This window comes from Cannabis sativa, chromosome 4, assembly GCF_029168945.1.
Source record: "Cannabis sativa cultivar Pink pepper isolate KNU-18-1 chromosome 4, ASM2916894v1, whole genome shotgun sequence".
In the NCBI taxonomy this organism is placed as follows: Eukaryota; Viridiplantae; Streptophyta; class Magnoliopsida; order Rosales; family Cannabaceae; genus Cannabis; species Cannabis sativa.
In genome coordinates, this window is record NC_083604.1 from 2849308 (window position 1) to 2873058 (window position 23751).

The following is a 23751-nucleotide window of genomic DNA, read 5'->3' on the forward strand; positions in this document are numbered from 1 at the left end:
TCATCTTCTCTAAGAACTTTAACAAGTGAATCAAAGAAACTAATAACATGAACATGAGTTCACGATTACTCAGGATTTAGGTCGTTCTACTATTGATCATCGTAATAATATGAATTATGTTTTTATGGTAAATACACATTAGATAAAGACAACTTTATTCATATTGGTGCTTGTTATATATAATCTCTATTATATATAATACTTTCACTTTAATGTCATACTACATCAGTAATCCGAAATGAGATTACTTGCACCAAAGAATGAGCATTAGTGAACCATACTAGCAGCTGTTGATTAAAGATTACATAACTTTAATATTCTGCTAACTGTTTTATTCATAACTAATTGATCTTAGTTCTCTGTACAGCTACAAGTAACAACCTCATATATGAATAAAGAATTTTTCAATATTTATATAAATTATTCAATACTAAATATTAATAATTTAACATTCATGCATATATCAAAATTTTCAACTCTTTATTAGTAATCAAAAAATGTCTTGATACGCTTTTCAGGGCATAAACCCTAATAATATCCCACTTGCCCCTAAAAGCAAACTAGACATCTCACTTAGTCTCATATTAGTTATATGACCCATAAAAGATTTCACTGGTAGCGTCTTTGTGAATGGATCTGCCAGGTTATGCTTCAATGCAATCTTCAAGACCGTCACATCACTTCTCTCTACTATATTTCTTAGTAGATGGTACTTTCTCTCAATGTGCTTGCCTCACTTGTGGCTTCTTGGTTCCTTGGAGTTGGCCAGCGCTCCACTGTTGTCACAGAAGAACACTAGTAGTTTTTCTACTTCTGGAAGCTACTATATATTCAACTTCTATGGTTGAATCTGTAATATTCATTTGTTTGATGCTTCCTTAGCTGCATCGCAAGCTGCTATTGGGCATTTTTTATATAATTTTTTTATATGTAGTGGCCAATACATGTGATAAAATTAAAAAAATTATTTATTTTTATTTTTTAATTATATAAAAAAAATTAAAAAATTTGAGGGGCCATGACACCCTCCAGCCCGTAATTCCATTAAATTTAAATTAGTTTTACACAGTATGACACACACTATTTTTTAATAGAGAATCTTGATTTTTTTATAGTAGATATAAAAAAATTCTTACTTTAAAAATGAGAAAATTAGTAAAGCAGACTATTTGTGGTTTAATTAGTAGATTAGTTCACTACTACAAATAAAAGAATTCGCGACGGTCCTAAAAATGATTTTTTTTAGGACCGTCGCTAAAAAAATTAAGTAACTATTTAAAACCGTCGGGAAAAATTTAGTATTCCCGACGGTTTAAAATCGTTGTAAACAAAATAGTCGACATTTTTTTAATAAAATGCGATTTTTTAATGGACCACCATCACCTATAAGGATCCATTAAAAAATTGTCATCTACTTCTCGCCACATTTCTCACGTGCCCACCTACTTTTTTCTATTTCCCACATACCCACCTATTTATTCTCTATTTCCCACACCCTAAAATGAAAATCTTAACTCTCCAAAACCCCACCCACGCATCCGCATCATCGCCCTCCTCTCTCGCCGTCTTCCTCCCTCTCTCGATCTCCCTTTCTTCTCATCTCTCTCATCCATCGATCTCCAACCACCCCTCCTCCCGTCGGTCTCCCTCTACTCTCCGTCGCATACGTCGGACTACCACCACCTCTCGTCGGTGTCCCTCTCATCTTCATCTCATCCGTCGAACCACCACCACCTCCCATCCGTCTCCCTCTCTCTCTCTCTCTCTTTCTCTCTCTCCGAGCTTGGTATAAATACATTTATTTATTTATATACTTTTTTATTTATTATATATATTTATTTTGTTATTGTATAAATATTTAATGTTTTTTAAAGTTAGTTGTTATTGTAACAAAATTAATTAGTTGTTTTATTTTAATTTAGGTAAAATTATAAAGCTAATACAGGAAAAAAAATTGGGGAAAATATAGACTTTTCTGCCATTAATCGTATAAAAATCAATATTTTTTTTTCTTTTGTTTTTTTTACATTCCCGACGGTTTAAAACTGTTGCCTATAATAGGGCATAGGCGACGGTTTTAACCGTCGCCTATAGTATAAAGCAAGGTTTAAAATCGTCGGGAAGTCTAAATTAGCGACGGTTTTAAATGTTTGCCTATTTTGCCCATTTTACGACGATTGTATAGGCAACGGTTACAGAAACCGACGGGAATACTTTAAACGACTGTTTAAAAATGTCGAGAAAAACTATTTTATAGTAATATATGGTTGATGATTGTAAAAAGTTTAATCTGTATTTTGTTGTTTGGTGTGCGCTGAAATTCTTCTCATGATTTACCAAATTTAAATGATCTGATAGATCATATATATAATGCAAATATATATAAGGTACATACGTATACGTGCATGCACATAATACATATATAATTACAATACATGATATATAATTAATTAAGTTCTAGCCTTATTATAATTTGTACATGCACGATAGAAAATGGCTATACATATGATATAAAGATGTATATAGAAATATATTTGTCAGAAGAAAGGAGCCCTTAGAGGAACTCCTTTTCTTCTTAAGTTTTGCCTCTTATTTGGAAATGATAAAGCTGTAATAAGCAACTGATCTTCTTTCTCCTTATTATTATTACAGCTTATTTTTCTCCTACTCTTAACCTCATGATCTCCATGTATAGCCAACACCTATACACACACATATATATATATTATCAAATTAATGAACATTAATTAATAATGTTATTATGATTAGAGGGTTATATATATAATATGTATATATACCTTGCAAGCTATACTGCAATATCGAGAATTGTCCTGCAAAGTCCTATGGCAGATGATGCATTTGTATTCCTTGTTATTATTAATATTATTGTTGAGTTGGTGTACATGATGACCTTGTTGAGAAGAACGCCTTTGCTTCAAAAATACCACTTTTGCTTTATTTGTATGATATGTCTGTCAATTCATCATTAATTGTTTATTATAATTCATTAACAATAACATAATATAACATATGCTACTTAATTATATATATATATATAGGGAGTTTCTTAGTTAGGGGCAAAAATATCATTTTTTTTCTTTTCGGTACCTAAAGAAATTATATCTCAATTTTTTCATATATCAATTTACATTATAGTCTCATAATTTATGGTGTTTAAAATAGTTAGTTGTGTACTTGTATAAAATAAAACAGACACGTATAATGTGTATTTTATATTTTAATATTGTAGATTATTCAAAATTTCTTAAAATACGAAAATATTTACTATAATTATAATGTATTTTATAAAATTCTCCTATACAATAGTGACAAAAGTAATGGTGCCCTTACCTAAAGGTTTCCTATATATACCATAATTAGTTATTTGTATTATCATGATTGTGACAATATGACAATATAAAATGAATTATATCAAGTGAAATTATACATGATCAATTAATAGAAATAGTTCATGATAAATTTAACACAAAATGACCACCAAAAATCATATAATCACTATAAATTTTTTTACTTTTAGTTATAATGTTTTAGCTAATTATTAATTATTATTATATTGTCATTAAAAGATTTGTAGGTTAAAGATATTAATTACAAAAATTACAATTTGTTGTAATTTAATGTATTTTTAGTCATTATACACTTGTATCTAAATACTATATTAGTAATAATTTATATTTAAATACTAAAATTATTACTAAAAATAATATTTTTTTAAATAAAATTTTAAATTTTGAAAATTGTTGTAGAGGTACTCGAAATTCAAATTTAGAAAGTGAATCCCAAAGAGCAAACATTACATAATGAATTTGGAAATAAATGTAAGAGCTGTAAAGTTGGCAGTCAAAGCTACTCTCATTAATTAATAATCTCTAGAGGCTACCACTACAAAATAAATTTAGTGACATTATTAATAATTATTATACGTACGAATAAAATATATGTATATATGTATAATATTAATTTCAATCATTTATGTTAAAATTTATTAAGACTTACCAAACATGTATATATGGTTTAATATTTGGTTCCAACTTTTGGATACATATTTATTTACTTTAAGGACACTGATCATATATTTATGCTCTGATCTGAATAATGAAATTAATAATGAAAAAGAAACCAAAAAAACATTATAATCTATCACTTAATTAATTATAGGAGAGATAGATGAGATATATATAAATATATATAGGTCGACCACTATATATAAGAGCATTGCTATTGGGTACTAGTGGTGCCTAGCACCTTCTAGATGTGTCGCCTTGCAATTGGTTAGCGATACTCCATAAAAATTATTATATTAAACTATATGAGACCCGATACTTAATTGCACCAATAGCGATATTGACACGTAGGAGGGTGTTAGGCACCAGTGGTGCCCTTTAGCATTTCTCTATATATAACTAATAAAAAAAACATTTTTGACTAAATTTAGGGTTCCCATGAGTACTAAACATTATTTGTGATTTAAAAAGTAATGTTTTTTTTTATTATTATTATTATTTATTAAAGAAGAGTACATACTGCAACATTAATTATAAATACCTAGATAGATTCCACTTATCATCAATATATATATAGTTTCAAAATATTTATAACCATTAATAATAGTATACATAATTAACTAAAACAATTAATAAGTGAGAAGTTTTGTCTTTTTTAAAAAAAAAATGTGAACGTTTGTTTTTTTTTTTTTCTAAAAAAAAAAAAATGAAGGTTTTTTCACATGATGAGATAATTATAGCATATAAAGAATGTTTATTATAGATTTAGGGTTGTTTTCAATAATGTAACCCCATAATACACAACTGATGTATATTATCTACCATTTTATTATAAAAAAAAATTAGTCTAATTTTTTTACAATTTTATACGTTAAAATTATTTAAAATATCTTACATAATTTAAATAAATAAAACATCCTATAAATTTTAGAAATTAAAAATAATTTATAATTAATATGGATTTCATGTTGAAATAATTTATTTCATATATAAAATAAAAGAATTACACATATATAAATAAAATACTATTTAAATCTTATTTTTAACCAATTAAATTTTTTTGAATTTCTCAAACTTTTAGCGAGCGTATAAAATAAATACAAACGTACGGTAATAAACAAAATTAGAGAAAAGTTTTTCCTGAAAAATACATCGTGAATTTTCCACATATTTATATGTTCTATATATATATATACACACACATTCAGATCAGATATAGTTTTTCTGAAATTAATATAATTATAATTAATTACTTGCCTGTATGCCTGAACAGTTAAAGAGTTTGGACAAGTCTTGGCGATTAATCACATCACTGTAAATGTACCTTCGAATCTATATATAATTAACCATATATAATATATATAAACATTATCATTAAATAAATAAATAGAAATTATTATTATCACACAGAAAATAATTATATATAATTATACCTTAACATGTTTGTGAGAGAAATGAGAAGGAAGACAATTGAAGCAAAGAGGACGAAGACAATCGATACAGAAATGATCAGAATCATTCTTCTTTGAATTTGGATGAACTATGCATCTACTGAAATATATTGTCTTGTACATTACAATTAACCATCTTGGCACCATCATCATCATCATCTTATTATTCTTCTTCTGCATATTAACAAATTAATAACATATATTTATATATTAATATTTTCATGCATATATATACAAATATATATATATTTATAATACATACATTATTATGATGATCGTGATGATCAAAGTTTTGTGCATGGACAACTCTCATGTTCCCAATACTACTCTCTTTCATCATAGCTTTTTGGTATTTTTTCTTCTGAGTTTTATGTATATATATATATATACACACCAGTGTGTGTTGTGTTTTTACTAAACATATATGTATGTATTTATTGTTTTATTTTTTTTTAAAAAAAGAAATTGAATGAGGCTGGTAAATTGACTAGAACGAGGATATAAATGATGTGTGAACATATCCATCGAATGAATGATCGCTTTAAGTTTTCTTCTACACAATACTACCTATAATTTAATTCTTTCGGGTCATCAAGTTTCGAATAATGTTAAAAATATGTATATAGGGACACGATTTTGTCCTGTGATGTATTTTCACGGAATATATTGCGTGATGTACGGACCCATCTAATATACTACGAAAGAAAGTACATCATCACAGGACAAAATTGTGTTCATATATATAATATTAGGTAATTTAAAGTACCTAATTTTTTACTGATGTGTCGTGTGTTGTGAGAAGTTAGTAATTTTTAATATTATTATTTATTTAATTAAAATATATAAAACTTAATATTAAATTATACTTTTCTTTTCGTAATTAATTGAGGTAGTGAGTGTTATTTTTCTCAAAGTTAAACTATCACATACTATTTTAAGTAAATAATATTTGGACGTAATGTTTTGTAAAAATAATTTATTAGATTTTTTATTTTGTTAAATGATAATTTAGATATTGTATGTTTTAAAATGATAAAAAATAGTACTTTCAACTCGTTCATCAAATTAAAATTTAATAATAACTTGATTTTTGGAGGTGTTATCACTACAAGAAAATATAGCAATACCGGCGGAATTAATACCGACGGAGCCAAACCGCAGGTATTAATTAGGTTATTACCGGCGGAAATGGTAATCCGTCGGTATTACTTTTTAAAAACAAAAAAAAAATAATATTTAATAAAAAATATTAATGCCGGTGGAATAGGAGTATTACCGGCGGAAAATCCGCCTCTAATTCCTTGGGCGGGAATTTTACCGTCCAAAATTTAAAAAGACTATTACCGGCGGATAATTACCGGCGGGTTCCGCCGGTATTAGTAGGGGAATCTGACCGATTTTTTATTACCGGCGGAACCCCTATTAATACCGGCGGGTCCCGCCGGTAATAAAACTTTATAAAAGACCCCCCCCCCCTTCACTCTGAAAACATTTTTCATTTCCCCCCCAAATTTTTCTCCCAAATTTTTTCCCACCCCGATTGCTCCCATTTCCACCGCCCCTTTCTCTTCTCCTCCTCTATCTCCGGCCATTTCTCTATTTTTTACCGGGATTGCATCGCCGTGAACCACCATTGCATAGGTATTGTTTCTTTTATAATATCATTTTTTTCTTATTATTTATCTCTGTTTTAAATTTGTTTTGTAATTATTTTTTTATTGTTTTTGGTTTAAGTATTGGGTACAACCGACTGCAATACTAACGGAGATTAGGGACGTCGAAGGAGGAATTAAATCTTCTACCAGAAATTAAGAGGTTGGTGTTTTTAATTTTCTGTTGGTATTTTATTTTTTGTGTTTTGAAAATTTTTGTAATTATTGGTATATGAATTTATATATATGTGTGTGTATGGTTGATTGTGTAAATTATAAGTGTATAATTTTGTTTATATATATAAAATGTACATATGTGTGTTGTATGTATATATATAATATATAATATATATATATAATATTTATACTGTATATAATATTTGGAAATATGGGTAAGTTTTGATTTTAAATTTTTATTTATAGTATATTGTATAACAGTATATTATATATACTGTTTATTGTATATACAGTATATTATTGTATATACAATATATATAGTATATTATTATATATATATTATGTAATAGTAAATGTATTTTATAGAGTTTATTATTTAATTTTGTTAAGAAATGTTATGTCATTCATTTTTTTTAAAAAAAAATTACAACTTGTAAATAGGTACAAAATTATAAAATTATTATATAATTGATTGTTTGATTATTTTTAAAAAAATATAGTAAAAAAATTAAAATAAATCTATACTATTGAAAAAAATACTTATAATTAAAATGTTTTCTTAACATTAATTATATAAATGTAAATATATATAAATGTTTTTTATGTATATAAAAAATAAAAATAAAAAAACCTTTTTATGTAAATGATTAAATAAGATTTTAAAATCTAAATTATAAATTTTTTAATAATAAAAATTTAAGTTACGATTTTTTTTTATAAAATAAACACTTGATAATTAAATATAAAAAAATTAATTAAATAATAAAATTTTAACATTTAAATAATTAAAATATGAATATTAATAATAATAATTTATTTTTTTTAAATAAAAAAATTATTGTAATATTTACTTTAAAAGCAAAAAAAATTATTTTGATGTAAAGAATTAAATAATTTTTTTAGATTTTAATTATAATTTTTTAAAAATAAAAATTTAATATAGGAAAATATTTTTAAATAATATTTCTTTAAAAATAAAAAATAAAAAATATATTTAATAATGAATGTTAATATTATAATAATTTATAAATAATTGTGTAAGTTATAATCTTTTTAATAATAAAATTTTATTATAGTAGAAAATAAAAGTAATAATATTATATTTTTTACATGGTGAATAATAATTTGTCTAAATAAGTAATAATGCATGATTTTTTTTTTAAAAAAAAATATCATAAAATAGTATAAAATATCTTAACTAGCATAAAATAGCATTGTGCAGCAAAAACTTGTGTATGGTCAAATGGGAGGATCTCCACAACAGCCTATGTATGGTCAGATTTTCAGTGCGCAGAGTCAGCAACAACAACAACCTACTTTGGTTCGCCCGCAGACTCGACAATTTGTGGAGATCTTACCTACACAGCAGATTGGACAACCTTATTACCCTACCCCGCCGACTCCTCAATCTCGTGATAATCCCGACGATTCAAGACTTAGCTCGAATGCAGATGAATTTCTGGAATTTACTGATTTGAACAATGATAATTAAGTTTTTTTAATTATGTAAATTTTTATGTTTTAAAATTTATTTGAAGACAATTTCCTAATTTTATTTAAGTTAATAGTTTATATTGTAATAGACAAATTAAAATTAATTTTTAATTTCTTAATGTTTGATAATGTTTGATTTCTAATTAATAATATATTTATAAAATAATTCTTATATATAATTATAATTAATTTTATCATATAAATATTAAAAATAATAATTTTTTTTATATAAAAAATATTAAAACCGGCGGAATACTAAATGTGGTCCGCCGGTATTAATGTGTCAGCGTATAAAAGTGTTGACACTAATACCGGCGGACCCCACCGCTATTAATCCGCCGGTATTAATATTATTACCGGCGGAAGTCTCTTTTGGTCGCTAATAGCCATTAATAGCGACCAATTAATACCGGCGGATAATTACCGGCGGATTCCGCCGGTAATAATTATTACCGGCGGTTTAGACAATTAATACCGGCGGAGACAATGTCTCCGCCGGTACTATACAAAATTCTTGTAGTGTATATATAACCAAACTGATTATAATTTTTTACACCTGTTGATGCTAGAAGCTAGTTTCAAATTAATTATATTTAAAAAAATTGACAAAAAAATTAATGAACTCAAGATATTATTTTGTATTATTTTAAAAAATACCATTTACCAATATTTAATAAAATATCATCATACAATGAGTAACTTTTACCGATCTCACAAAATTCAAAATAGTATTCTAGATCTATACTTTATTAACAATATTCATAGCTAGATTATATCAAAGTTTAGATTGTTTGAATCATCAATCACTAACGAGTTTCTTTTTTAAAAGAAAAAAACAATTATAATTAATTACTGTGTATTAATGTAATGAATTTAAAGTTTTTTTAATAGGATTAAGTTATCGTACATAATGAGATTAAGTTTATTTATTTATTAATTTATATTTTGGAAAATAAGCAAATGGATTACTTCTCAAAAGAGAATTACACCCTCAACAAATTTGCACACAGCCACACACTCATTTCCCTTTACAAATATATCCCACCCAATTAATAATTAGAATATTATTACAACAGTATACACTTGTTATATGTATTTTTCGTGACATTCCCGATTCAAAATTAATTATCTAAGACCTAGTAAAAAACCCTAACAAGATAAGAGACTTAGTATGTACAAAAGGATGTCTTAGCCCCAAGATATTTACATTCAAGAGCAAATCTCTCTGAATTCGGAAGGGCATCTGTAGGAATTTTACTATTTTAACCTACACCAACAAAACAATTTTGTTATCAATTGACCTTTCCTTAGTCTAAATGAACTTAGACCAAAAACGGCAGTGCTTTGATCAACACGACAACAATCGATCCTACTGTTGTTTAACCTAGGGTTAGAAAGACTTTTCAAGCAGAAAAGTCTAGAACCCCCAAACTCAGCAAATATAATCACTACAAAAAATTGCTACTTTTAGTGACAACTTTTTAGTCACAACATAATTTTTTTGTGACTTTTAGGCACAACAAAATATTACTTGTGACTAAAACATAGCATTTAGTTTTAGTCACAACAAGTATTGTGACTAAAAATTAATTTAGTCACAATAAATTGTAATTTTTGTGACTAATACATTTAGCCACAGACCTTTTAGTCACAACATAGAAATAATAATTTATAATTAGTCACAAATTTTGTTGTGACGAAAAGTAAGATTTTTCGTAGTTAACACACAAACACTTAGAATCGAAAACTCGAAACCCTAGCAGAGCAAGTTCTTCTCGATCCTCAATAGAAACCCTAGGATCCTTCCCACACACACACAAACCAGGTTAGATAAATGAAAAACAAGAGAGAAAGGGAGAGAAAATACCAAAAAATATTTTAGAGTTCACCCTAAAATTAGGACTACGTCTCTGTCAAGCTCATCTTAGAGATTTAGCTTGATATCCACTATCAACAATGGTGATTTACAGCTTGTGGAGCTTCACGTCACAAGATCGATCAGGTAAGACTCAGTTTCTTCAATTTTTTTACAGCTCTATTTTTGTTTCTCTTTTTAATAACTTGATCTAACTTCGTTTTTCTTTGTGCATGTACTTCCTTCTCTTCAAAACTCCTCACCACGAGAGTATTACTCTCTGCTTGGAACCTCCTCTCTTTGTATCTTGGAGCTGAAACTTCGAACTAGGGTTTACACCTCTTCTCTCTCACTTTTTCTGTTCAATTCTATATTTCTTCATTTTCTGTAGCTTATTTATGTTAGAGATTTTATAACAATGGAAAAAAATCAAGATTTATTACAACTCTATTGTAAAATAATACAATGATTAAAATAAGAGATTGGTTAAATATATGTTACAATATATATATATAAACACTATATATATATATGAAAGGTAGAAGAAGAAGATTACAACACATGTAATACAATATATATATATATAACAAGAGAATAATATATATATATATATAAACATTCACTCACAACCTTGAGTGTAGATTAGTGGGGATCACCATGACTTGAACAATGTATTACACCTTTGTCCAAAAGCTTATTTCCCCTATCTCTAAGCACTAAGGGAACTCTCTAGGAAATAGCTTTGGAAATTATCAAGCATTTTAGGGTTTTCTAGCAATGTGCTTTCTTGATAGAAAACTTGACATCTCTTACTCCCAAATGAGCACCATAGACCTCCTTTATATAGTGTTTAGATGATCACTCTTAGGATTCAAAATACCACCTCATTTCTCTCCCATAAATGAGTATTACATTTTGTAACAACTATATCATCATAATTTTGAAATCCTTAAACCAAATTGTGTAACAACCCTTTTATTACACTAATAATGTGTGATCAACACAAGAGTTACAAATGACAACAAATTGTAACTCCTCTCCAAGTTACTATGTAGGTTACAAAAGTGTAGGTTAAATTATAGGTTACACATTTATTTACCATACACTTAATATATATTATTCACGTAATATTATATATTACCACATTTTAATCTACATATTATTATATTAAAAATAATATAACAATCCCCCACTAGATTAAAATGTGTGACACACTTGTAACACACTTGTAACATTTATTTAATCAATCAAAATATTATATCAAAATATAACAATTTATACCGTAAAGAGTCGGTTGATCAGAGTTGGAAATTAGTTACAAATACAGTTGTAACTAACTTCTGGTTCTTGGTCTTGTAGAGGCAAAGCCACCTAAGATGAGTCTTTATTTTCTGTTATTTAGTTGTTTGTTGTATGCTGATGTGGATATGTTGTAAATGGACTAATTATAAGTGAAATTTACTCAACAACATCCTGCTCGAATAAGGAGCAGTAGAGACCCTTCGGGTTAGCATATGAGATACATCTAGAAAAGCATTCCAAGAGGCATCTCGAAAACCTAGTCTAGGATGATGTGGCGACCCTCTGACACTGAATCCCATCTAATCAAGGGATTGTCCCATTTTTCGGACCCTAAGAGTGCACACACCACCAAAAGGAAACCTCTCTTTTGTCTGATGACTACTATTTTGACACTAAGACGCACAGGCCATTTGCATGTCAATATCGTGTGGTCCCTTAGCGTACGAATCACCTTGGCCCCACGGGTTGGGTCTCAGTTTATGGGTCCAAAGTCAATATATTTTATGTATTTTCCCGATTAGTGGGTCATATACACATGCACTCTAGCAGGTTGTGAATATATCTGAACTCGTGTAACGCCCTTACTTACGTAAAATAAGATGCCATAAATAAACTGGCGTTAAGATACTAATGTTGCCTTTATTAAAAAAAATAACAATTTTCAAAACATGGGTACCCAGTTGAAAATAAAGTATTACCACTTAGGGAAAAGTAATAGAAAATTTAAACGACAACATCCTCGATAAGTTTAATAAATTAAAAAAAAAACTTTCAGCGGAAGATGGCCAAGACCACACGCAGTTACATGATCACACGAGATACACCCCATGCTGCCCAGACTCAACTTGTCACCGAAAACTTACAGGCTTACTTATCTGCACATAGGGGGTAAATAAGGGGTGAGCTGCAAAGCCCAGTAAGGAAAAACAAAATACTATGTACCAGCATTCACACATCATAGCACAAACATATACATCAAACATACAACAACCTAATCATAAGTATAAATAGAGGCAGCCACACAAATACTGAAATACCACACACTCACACTCACAATCACACTCCAGCTTCCATACAAATCTGGAGTGTCTTACGTTCTTAACCAGAACGCAGTACCAATAACCAGTGCACCCTTACGTACACTGCCTCACTTACCACATCACCATACATGTGTGGTTTCCAACCACTTCCAAGTACCTGGAACATGATTAAACAGCCATATACAATTCATCGATAAAACACTATTTCACCGAAACTATCACATTCCACAGTTTCAATACAATTTATTCAAGCAGTTATACTAGATACTCAAACCATATAAAAAGCAAGTATAAAGTATAATTATTTTTTCTTACCTCAACTCCGCTGTAATTAACTCCTACGATACCTTCTAGGCCCTATAACAATTAGTGAAACCCTTAGTCCACCGATAAACTCAATATATTTATTACTCTTACTGTACAGCAACTTTAGCCTAGAATTTGACTTATAAAACGTTTGAATTAGAAGTCCTACTGTTCACAAAGTTTTTAGTTAATTGAAAGACCTTTCTAACGGTATAAAGATCATCAAAATCGGAGCTATAACCTAGGAGTTATGCATGTTTTCTCAAAACAGTTTCTTCAAAATCCTAGATCATGCCGATTTCTGAATACAGTCCAAAAATAAAAGTTTTAAAAATAGTTACACCTCGATCTAGACAATACTTTCTTCATAAAAAATGTAGCTATTTTTCTAAGCTTTATAACGAAATAAAGATCTTTTAAAATGGATCAAAAGTGAGAGAGATATTGAATTTTTACTGAAGATACTTTTTCTGAAACAAAACTTAAAACGAAATATCATAACCGAGTAAAGATACTAACTTTTGACTGGTAAGAACTCCTAATTAGGGAAAGGTTTCTTCACAGAAAATATGGATTATTGAATTATCTTTCTAACAGTACAAGAATCGCTTGAAAATAATAGATATCGAGAGAGATATGACACTTTTACTAAGGCAATATCGAAAAGAAATTTAAAAAAACTGTAATTCGAAAGTTAGTGTAAAACATGAATTTTTGACATCTAAATAATCAAAATTACGAAATAGTTTCTTCATGAAAAATGTAGAACATTAAATTATCTTTAAAACGGTACCTAGATCACTGAAAACGGACATACTAGGGGAGAGATATGGCAGTTTTATGAAAACCTATTTCTCTGAAAACGAAAATAAAACATACTTACGAAAAACCTACATCCAACCCTAACATTAAGAGACAGTAAAAGTTTTTACCTTAGAAATTGAATATGGTGATAGAGGCTTCAATTTATGCTATGCTGTAATTTGGTGTGATAGAGGCTATGAGAGATTTAGGAATTATTTAAGTGGAGAGAAAGAAGTAGAGAATGAAGTTTGTGTTCATCGTTTCATTGAATGGTAAAACCATATCGTATATATTCAACTGATTAGAGAAAATCTAGGAATTTAAAATTTAAACTCAGCTATACCTTTTATTTTTTTAAGGAATAAAATATTGATTAATTACTAATATAAAATTCCTCATAATTTAAATTTAAATTCAACTAAGTCAAATATCCTAAACTAACTTCCTCATTCTTCTCTAACTCTCACGTGACCCTCTCTCTATTCATCTATTACTATAGCCTTTATAAATATATAAATATATATATTTTATTATCAAGCTTATACAAAATATATATATATTCCTATTATAAATACCACTAGTCTTATTTATTTAATAAACCTATACGTATAAAATAGTATACTAATTTTTATCTATATTCCTATTACATGTATAACAAATATCACTTAATAATACAACTATTTACTAATAACTTATTCTCTAATATAATTAATATAAATTAATACTTAATCTAATTAACTATATAATTGTACTTAGCAAATACTAATAATATTCATATTTTATTTAATGCAACAATAACATATCAAAACACACAATAATATACCAAAAATAATATACTTGTACTGGATATTACATTCTACCCTCCTTAAAGGAAATTTCGTCCTCGAAATTAGACTTACCAAAAAGTTCGGGGTACTGTTCTTTCATGTCTCCCTCCATTTCCCACGTTGCCTCCCTTTCTGAACGGTTGCTCCACAGAACTTTTACTAGAGGAATACTTTTGGACCTTAACTCCTTCGTTCCTCTCTCTATAATGCGAACTGGTCGCACTTCATAACTCAAGTCCTGCTTTAGCTCCATTCTTTCATAGTTCAGCACGTGTGATGGATCCGACACGTATTTTCGTAGCATAGAAATATGGAACACATTATGCGTCTCAGCTAATACTGGTGGCAGTGCCAGTCGATAAGCTACCTGTCCCACTCTGTCCAATATCTCAAAAGGACCTATAAATCTTGGACTTAGCTTTCCTCGCTTTCCAAAACGCATAACCCCTTTCATAGGTGACACTCGAAGGAACACTTTATCACCCACTGCAAATTCCACATTCCGTCTCTTTGCGTCGGCATAACTTTTCGGCGGCTTTGTGCGGTTACCATTCTATTTCGAATCTTTTCTACCGCTTCAGTGGCCTCTCTTACTAGGTCTGGGCCTAAGTATCGCTTTTCGCCAACCTCATCCCAGTGTAGTGGTGATCGACACTTCCTCCCATACAACATTTCATAGGGTGCCATCCCTATTGTAGATTGATAGCTATTGTTGTACGAGAACTCCATTAGCGGCAAATAAGTTACTCCGATTACTGGAAAATCCAACGCACAAGCTCGTAGCATGTCTTCTAGTATTTGAATAGTTCGTTCCGATTGTCCATCAGTTTGAGGATGGAATGCTGTACTCAACTTCAGTTTTGTGCCCAAAGCACTTTGCACACTTTCCCAAAACTTAGAGGTAAAAACTGAACCTCTATCAGATACAATGGTCTTTGGGACTCCGTGTAGCCTTACAATTTCTTTTACATACAGTTCAGCATATTGCTCTGCATTGTAATTAGTGCGCACAGGCAGAAAATGTGTTGATTTCGTGAGTCTGTCGATAATCACCCAGATGGAATCCTGTTGTTTACTGTTCTTCGGTAACCCTGTCACAAAATCCATAGCAATATCTTCCCATTTCCACTCAGGAATATCAAGAGATTGCAACGGCCCCGCAGAGTCTCGGTGTTCGGCCTTAACTTGTGGCAGTGTAAGACATTTTGCTACAAATTTCGCTATATCATTTTTCATACCCGGCCACCAATACCTACCTTTCAGATCATTGTACATTTTGGTTGATCCTGGGTGTAAAGAATAGGGTGTAGTGTGCGCCTCTTGTAAGATTTTTGATTGCAACTCCGCTTTCTTAGGTACACACCCTTGCCTTGTATAGTAGAATACCCTCTTCATTAACTGAGAAGTCCCCGGCTTTCCCATTTTGTAGTTCGACCCGCTTCTTGATTAAAAACTCATCTTGGGCTTGTTCTTCTTTGATATTCTCTAATAAATTTGATTCAATTGTGAGGTTAGCTAGCTTTCCTGTTACTAACTCTATTCCAGATCTCTCGATTTCCTGTTGCAACGGCACTTTTAATGCCCTTAACATTGATAAAAGCTTCGCATAGTTGCGTCTGCTAAGTGCATCCGCCACTACATTAGCCTTTCCAGGATGGTACAGTATCTCACAATCGTAATCTTTTACCAGTTCCAACCACCGCCTCTGTCTCATGTTGAGCTCTTTCTGCGTAAAGAAGTATTTTAGGCTTTTGTGATCCGTGTATATTTCACACTTCTCTCCATAGAGGTAGTGCCTCCAGATTTTCAATGCAAAGACCACTGCTGCCAACTCTAAGTCATGAGTTGGGTACCTTGTCTCATACTCCTTTAGCTGCCTAGAGGCATAGGCTACCACCTTCTCATTCTGCATCAACACACAGCCGAGCCCTTGCTTTGATGCGTCGCAATATACTACAAATTTGTCTTTGTTAGTTGGAACACACAGGACAGGTGCTGTTATGAGTTTATCTTTCAATGTCTGAAAGCTTTCCTCACATTTATCTGTCCATGCAAATTTTTGTTGCTTTCGAGTCAAATTCGTCAATGGTGTGGCTATTTTTGAGAACCCTTCAACGAATCTCCTATAATATCCAGCTAGTCCGAGGAAACTCCGAACCTCACTTGCGGTTTTTGGTTTTGGCCAGCTCTTCACTGCTTCAATTTTCGCAGGGTCCACCTCTACCACATCTTTGGACACTATATGGCCTAGAAACGCCACTTTCTCCAACCAGAACTCACACTTTTTGAATTTGGCGTACAATTGGTGCTCTTTGAGTCTACTTAGAGTTAGTCTTAAGTGCTCCTCATGCTCTTCCATTGTCCTTGAATAAATGAGTATGTCATCAATGAATACCACCACAAACTTGTCAAGATATTCCTTGAATACTCTATTCATTAAATCCATGAAGGCTGCTGGGGCATTGGTTAACCCAAATGACATCACTAGAAATTCATAATGCCCATACCGTGTTCGAAATGCCGTCTTTGCTATATCTTCCTCTCGGACTTTCAATTGGTGGTACCCAGATCTCAAGTCGATCTTTGAAAAGACGATCGCCCCTTGTAACTGATCAAACAAATCATCGATGCGAGGCAAGGGATACTTGTTCTTTATAGTCACTTTGTTCAGCTCTCGATAGTCTATACACATCCGCATACTACCGTCCTTCTTCTTGACGAACAACACTGGCGCACCCCAAGGTGAGTAACTTGGTCTAATGAACCCCTTGTCTAAAAGATCTTGTAGTTGAGCCTTCAATTCCTTCAATTCATTGGGAGCCATGCGGTATGGAGCCCTCGAGATTGGTGCTGTGCCTGGCGCTAACTCAATCACAAATTCTATCTCTCTATCTGGGGGTAGCCCTGGTAGGTCTTCCGGAAAAACTTCTTGGAATTCACATACTATGTGGACATTCTCTGGCTTGAGGGTGGTTTCTCTTGACTTGTCTACTATGCTGGCCAAGTATGCTTGACATCCCGCACGTATCATCTTTTGTGCCTTCAGGGCTGTAACTAGCGGTAAGCTTGACTTGACTTTGATTCCTTCAAATATGAATGCCTCTCCAGATTCAGGGGTGAAAGTCACTGTCCTCTTTCGGCAGTCTATTGTTGCTCCATGTCGTGATAGCCAATCCATACCCAAGATAAGATCGTAATCCCTCATCTCCAGCTCTATCAGATCTCCACTAAGTTCCTTGTCTGCAATCCTTATTGGCGCATCCCGCACTCCTCTAGATGATATCATAACCTCGCCCGAGGGCAACTCCGTCATGAACTTATAACTAAAGTTTACATACGGTAGTTCTAACTTATCTATCATCTTTAAAGCAATAAATGAGTGCGTAGCTCCACAATCAAATAAAACAGTACATAGTTTTCCAGAGATAGAAATCTGACCTGCAACCACAGTGTTACTAGTCTCAGCCTCCCCTCTGGTTAGTGCAAATACTCGAGCTGGGACAAGTTTGTCATCCTTGAGTTGATCACCCTTTTGTGGACAGTCCTTCTTATAGTGGCCTGGTTGCCCACACTTGTAACAAGTCTTGCCTTTCAGTCGACATTCTCCCGGATGCTTACGACCACATGTTGGGCATAGGGGGTACTCCACATATGGCTTCTTCCCTTTGTAGTTATTGGACCCTATCTTGTTTCTCTTGTCGGCTTCGTTGTGTTGGTTACTTGGCAGTTTTCTTTTGTTATCACCACCTCCATTACTGGCCTTTCTGGCCTCCCACCTTGCTGTATTGTCTTTCTGTATACGACTTTCACACAACTCAGCTTCTAGGGCTTTTTCCAGTACCTCAGCATACGTGGTTGCCCTTACTCCTGACATCGCTATGTCCCGACTTATTCGGGAGTCGAGCCCTTCAGTAAAACGATGAATCCTCAAAAACTCGCAGGAACCGCATCCGTGGCAAACTTTGCTAATCTGTCAAATTGGCGAGCATACTCTGTAACTGTAGACTTACCCTGCCTCAGGTTCGTGAACTCATTAACTCTAGCTGAGCGTATTGCTTCACTGTAGTATTTTTTGTTAAAAACTTGTACAAAGTCAGCCCAGGTCATTGCGGCCACATCCCGTGTTTGTTTAATAACATCCCACCAGATGCGGGCATCCTTTTTCAATAAACTAGCAGCACAAGCTACACTATCTCCGTTACCGAGCCGCATGTACTCAACAATACCTTCCACTGTTCTTAACCATTCCTCAGCTTCCATTGGATCTGAGCCCCCTTCAAAATTTGGTGGGTGTTGCTTGCGGAACCTTTCATATATTGGTTCCCATCGACCCTCCGGCATAGGCATGTATTGCACCGGCAAAAATTGATGTTGTCCTTGATTGGGTTGTTCCTGACGGTTGTGAGCCTCTTCATCTCGCTTCCTAATTTCTTCCCTGAGACGAGCAACTTCTTGCGCCAAATCTTCTTGTTGTGGTGGCACCACTACAGGGGCGTTTTGGTGTTCTTGACCAACTACCCCAGCAGGGACTTCGTGGTTGCCCCCACCTTGACCTGGTTGTTGTCCATTTACAGGGGCATTTTGATTCTCCTGGATCACCGCCTCGGCAGGGACATGCTGGTTTCCCCTGCCTCGACCGCGACCTCGACCGTGAGCACCTCCTCGCCCCCGACCTCTAGCTCGGTCTCTTACAGCCGCTCTTTCATTCAACCGGGTTGATCTTCTAGGTTCACCGTTTTCCATCAAATCCCTTAACTTGTTCTTCAAAAGAAAGGAGATGGTAGCGGTAAGAATAATAACGAAAGATGTATCTCGTTGAAAAAGGAAATATCTATACACTAAATTATATAAACTTAAAAAAAACGTAAATCATCAAGCAACAATTCACCATGTAAAATAAATAAATAAATAAATAATCTTCACTCATAAAAAAAAAATACACTAATAAGAAAATTGTTTGAGTTATACTAAAATTCTAACTACGAAGAATCAGTTAATTGTTTCGATTAACCATACCCTAAACTTCTAGCTAACTAAAGGAAAATCAAAAGATAAAGACTAAACCAAATTTAATATATAAGACATAACATATATAAGGCATACATACTTGATGACAAGTTGATCCTTTGCAGCGATGGTGTGTATGTCGCGTGAATTCAAGATCAATGTAACTGTGGCTCTGGTACCATTTGTAACGCCCTTACTTACGTAAAATAAGATGCCATAAATAAACTGGCGTTAAGATACTAATGTTGCCTTTATTAAAAAAAATAACAATTTTCAAAACATGGGTACCCAGTTGAAAATAAAGTATTACCACTTAGGGAAAAGTAATAGAAAATTTAAACGACAACATCCTCGATAAGTTTAATAAATTAAAAAAAAAACTTTCAGCGGAAGATGGCCAAGACCACACGCAGTTACATGATCACACGAGATACACCCCATGCCGCCCGTACTCAACTTGTCACCGAAAACTTACAGTGCTTACTTATCCGCACATAGGGGGTAAATAAGGGGTGAGCCGCAAAGCCCGCAAGGAAAAACAAAATACTATGTACCAGCATTCACACATCATAGCACAAACATATACATCAAACATACAACAACCTAATCATAAGTATAAATAGAGGCAGCCACACAAATACTGAAATACCACACACTCACACTCACAATCACACTCCAGCTTCCATACAAATCTGGAGTGTCTTACGTTCTTAACCAGAACGCAGTACCAATAACCAGTGCACCCTTACGTACACTGCCTCACTTACCACATCACCATACATGTGTGGTTTCCAACCACTTCCAAGTACCTGGAACATGATTAAACAGCCATATACAATTCATCGATAAAACACTATTTCACCGAAACTATCACATTCCACAGTTTCAATACAATTTATTCAAGCAGTTATACTAGATACTCAAACCATATAAAAAGCAAGTATAAAGTATAATTATTTTTTCTTACCTCAACTCCGCTGTAATTAACTCCTACGATACCTTCTAGGCCCTATAACAATTAGTGAAACCCTTAGTCCACCGATAAACTCAATATATTTATTACTCTTACTGTACAGCAACTTTAGCCTAGAATTTGACTTATAAAACGTTTGAATTAGAAGTCCTACTGTTCACAAAGTTTTTAGTTAATTGAAAGACCTTTCTAACGGTATAAAGATCATCAAAATCGGAGCTATAACCTAGGAGTTATGCATGTTTTCTCAAAACAGTTTCTTCAAAATCCTGGATCATGCCGATTTCTGAATACAGTCCAAAAATAAAAGTTTTAAAAATAGTTACACCTCGATCTAGACAATACTTTCTTCATAAAAAATGTAGCTATTTTTCTAAGCTTTGAAACGAAATAAAGATCTTTTAAAATGGATCAAAAGTGAGAGAGATATTGAATTTTTACTGAAGATACTTTTTCTGAAACAAAACTTAAAACGAAATATCATAACCGAGTAAAGATACTAACTTTTGACTGGTAAGAACTCCTAATTAGGGAAAGGTTTCTTCACAGAAAATATGGATTATTGAATTATCTTTCTAACAGTACAAGAATCGCTTGAAAATAATAGATATCGAGAGAGATATGACACTTTTACTAAGGCAATATCGAAAAGAAATTTAAAAAAACTGTAATTCGAAAGTTAGTGTAAAACATGAATTTTTGACATCTAAATAATCAAAATTAGGAAATAGTTTCTTCATGAAAAATGTAGAACATTAAATTATCTTTAAAACGATACCTAGATCACTGAAAACGGACATACTAGGAGAGAGATATGGTAGTTTTATGAAAACCTATTTCTCTGAAAACGAAAATAAAACATACTTACGAAAAACCTACATCCAACCCTAACATTAAGAGACAGTAAAAGTTTTTACCTTAGAAATTGAATATGGTGATAGAGGCTTCAATTTATGCTATGCTGTAATTTGGTGTGATAGAGGCTATGAGAGATTTAGGAATTATTTAAGTGGAGAGAAAGAAGTAGAGAATGAAGTTTGTGTTCATCGTTTCATTGAATGGTAAAACCATATCGTATATATTCAACTGATTAGAGAAAATCTAGGAATTTAAAATTTAAACTCAGCTATACCTTTTATTTTTTTAAGGAATAAAATATTGATTAATTACTAATATAAAATTCCTCATAATTTAAATTTAAATTCAACTAAGTCAAATATCCTAAACTAACTTCCTCATTCTTCTCTAACTCTCACGTGACCCTCTCTCTATTCATCTATTACTATAGCCTTTATAAATATATATATATATATATATATTTTATTATCAAGCTTATACAAAATATATATATATTCCTATTATAAATACCACTAGTCTTATTTATTTAATAAACCTATACGTATAAAATAGTATACTAATTTTTATCTATATTCCTATTACATGTATAACAAATATCACTTAATAATACAACTATTTACTAATAACTTATTCTCTAATATAATTAATATAAATTAATACTTAATCTAATTAACTATATAATTGTACTTAGCAAATACTAATAATATTCATATTTTATTTAATGCAACAATAACATATCAAAACACACAATAATATACCAAAAATAATATACTTGTACTGGATATTACAACTCGAGCCCAAACCTATATATACTACATTATATCTTCATGTAAAAGAATAGAAATTCATTATGTAAATACAATATAGCAATAAGTTAGAATTTTTGAGATTGTCACCACTTAAAATCTCAGTAAACAACACTAATATATAATCTAATAATGATATGCACCATATATTAATCATATATTTATATTATAATTTGTAATAATGAGTATATGTGCACATATATTACAAATAATACTTAATTAGCACACTTATAGAACAAATCATGTTTAATAATTTTTAGAATTTAAGATAAAATGAAAAATATTTTATCTTAAAATTAATTGACAACGAGAAGAGTAATTCATTCATCTTTTAAATATATCATTTTATTTCTACACATTAGTAATGGTGGGGCTAATTAATCTAATACACCCTTCTCACATTTGGATCTGAAAAAAAGTTGAATGTGACATTTAAATGAATTCCACAAGGTCAAATCGAGAAATTTGTGGGTGTACACGTTGAGAAATTTCTATTTTTTTCGAAAGAAATCATGGAATTCATTAAATTAAGGCTAATTAGGATTTTTGCCCCCTGAACTTTGACATATACCAAATCATGCCCCCTGAACTTTTAAGGTCGTTAAAAATACCCCTGAACTATTGAGATTGTTGGATTTAAGGACTTTTTTCTAATTTTTAGTAAAAAAGTCTAACATGGATGAAAGTTCAAAAGGCATAATTTAGTACATGTCAAAGTTCAAGGGATATGATTTGGTAAATATCAAAGTTTGGGAGCATGATTTAGTACATAAACAATCTTTGAAATAGTAAAATTAAATGAAATTTGACAAAAGTCCTTAAATCTAACAATTTCAATAGTTTAGGGGGCATTTTTAACAACCTTAAAAGTTCAGGGGGCATAATTTGGTACATGTCAAAGTTCAGGGAGCAAAAATCCTAATTAGCCTTAAATTAAATCAACTGTTACAAGAGAACTAATAAAATATGGACAACCATCTGTCCAAATAAAATCTCCTAAAAAACTATATGTTATTGGAATCGGGCCTATTGATCCAGTCTATGACAATTGTCGAATCACTTTCAGTATTGGAGATAGAAAAATCGAATTCCCAAGCAATACGCAACCCCAACCTTACTGCAAGCAACTTCACCACATTCACACCGGACTCTTCGGTCAGCCCCACTGCCCAAC

The 23751-nt window shown here is 31.5% G+C and overlaps 1 protein-coding gene across 1 annotated transcript; it reads right to left on the minus strand.

Moving 5' to 3' along the window:
* Positions 1-2332: 2332 nt before the first annotated feature.
* LOC115714364 (protein RGF1 INDUCIBLE TRANSCRIPTION FACTOR 1) lies at positions 2333-5877 on the minus strand. Its single transcript, XM_030643039.2, has 5 exons — positions 5739-5877; positions 5459-5650; positions 5283-5357; positions 2799-2972; positions 2333-2702 (listed from the first exon to the last, which is right to left on the minus strand). The coding sequence occupies exons 1-5, from the start codon at positions 5814-5816 to the stop codon at positions 2538-2540; spliced, it is 684 nt and encodes a 227-aa protein (XP_030498899.2). The 5' UTR covers positions 5817-5877; the 3' UTR covers positions 2333-2537.
* Positions 5878-23751: the final 17874 nt, after the last annotated feature.

What these genes read in the sequence shown, in the direction of transcription:
- LOC115714364 (XM_030643039.2), bottom strand. Translation starts at nt 5,816, where the DNA reads ATGATGAAAGAGAGTAGTATTGGGAACATGAGAGTTGTCCATGCACAA. An exon ending in TCTCTCACAAACATGTTAAG is followed by an intron (nt 5,358 to 5,458) that starts GTATAATTATAT and finishes AATTATATATAG; the next exon opens with ATTCGAAGGTACATTTACAG. An exon ending in TTAACTGTTCAGGCATACAG is followed by an intron (nt 2,973 to 5,282) that starts GCAAGTAATTAA and finishes ATGAATTGACAG; the next exon opens with ACATATCATACAAATAAAGC.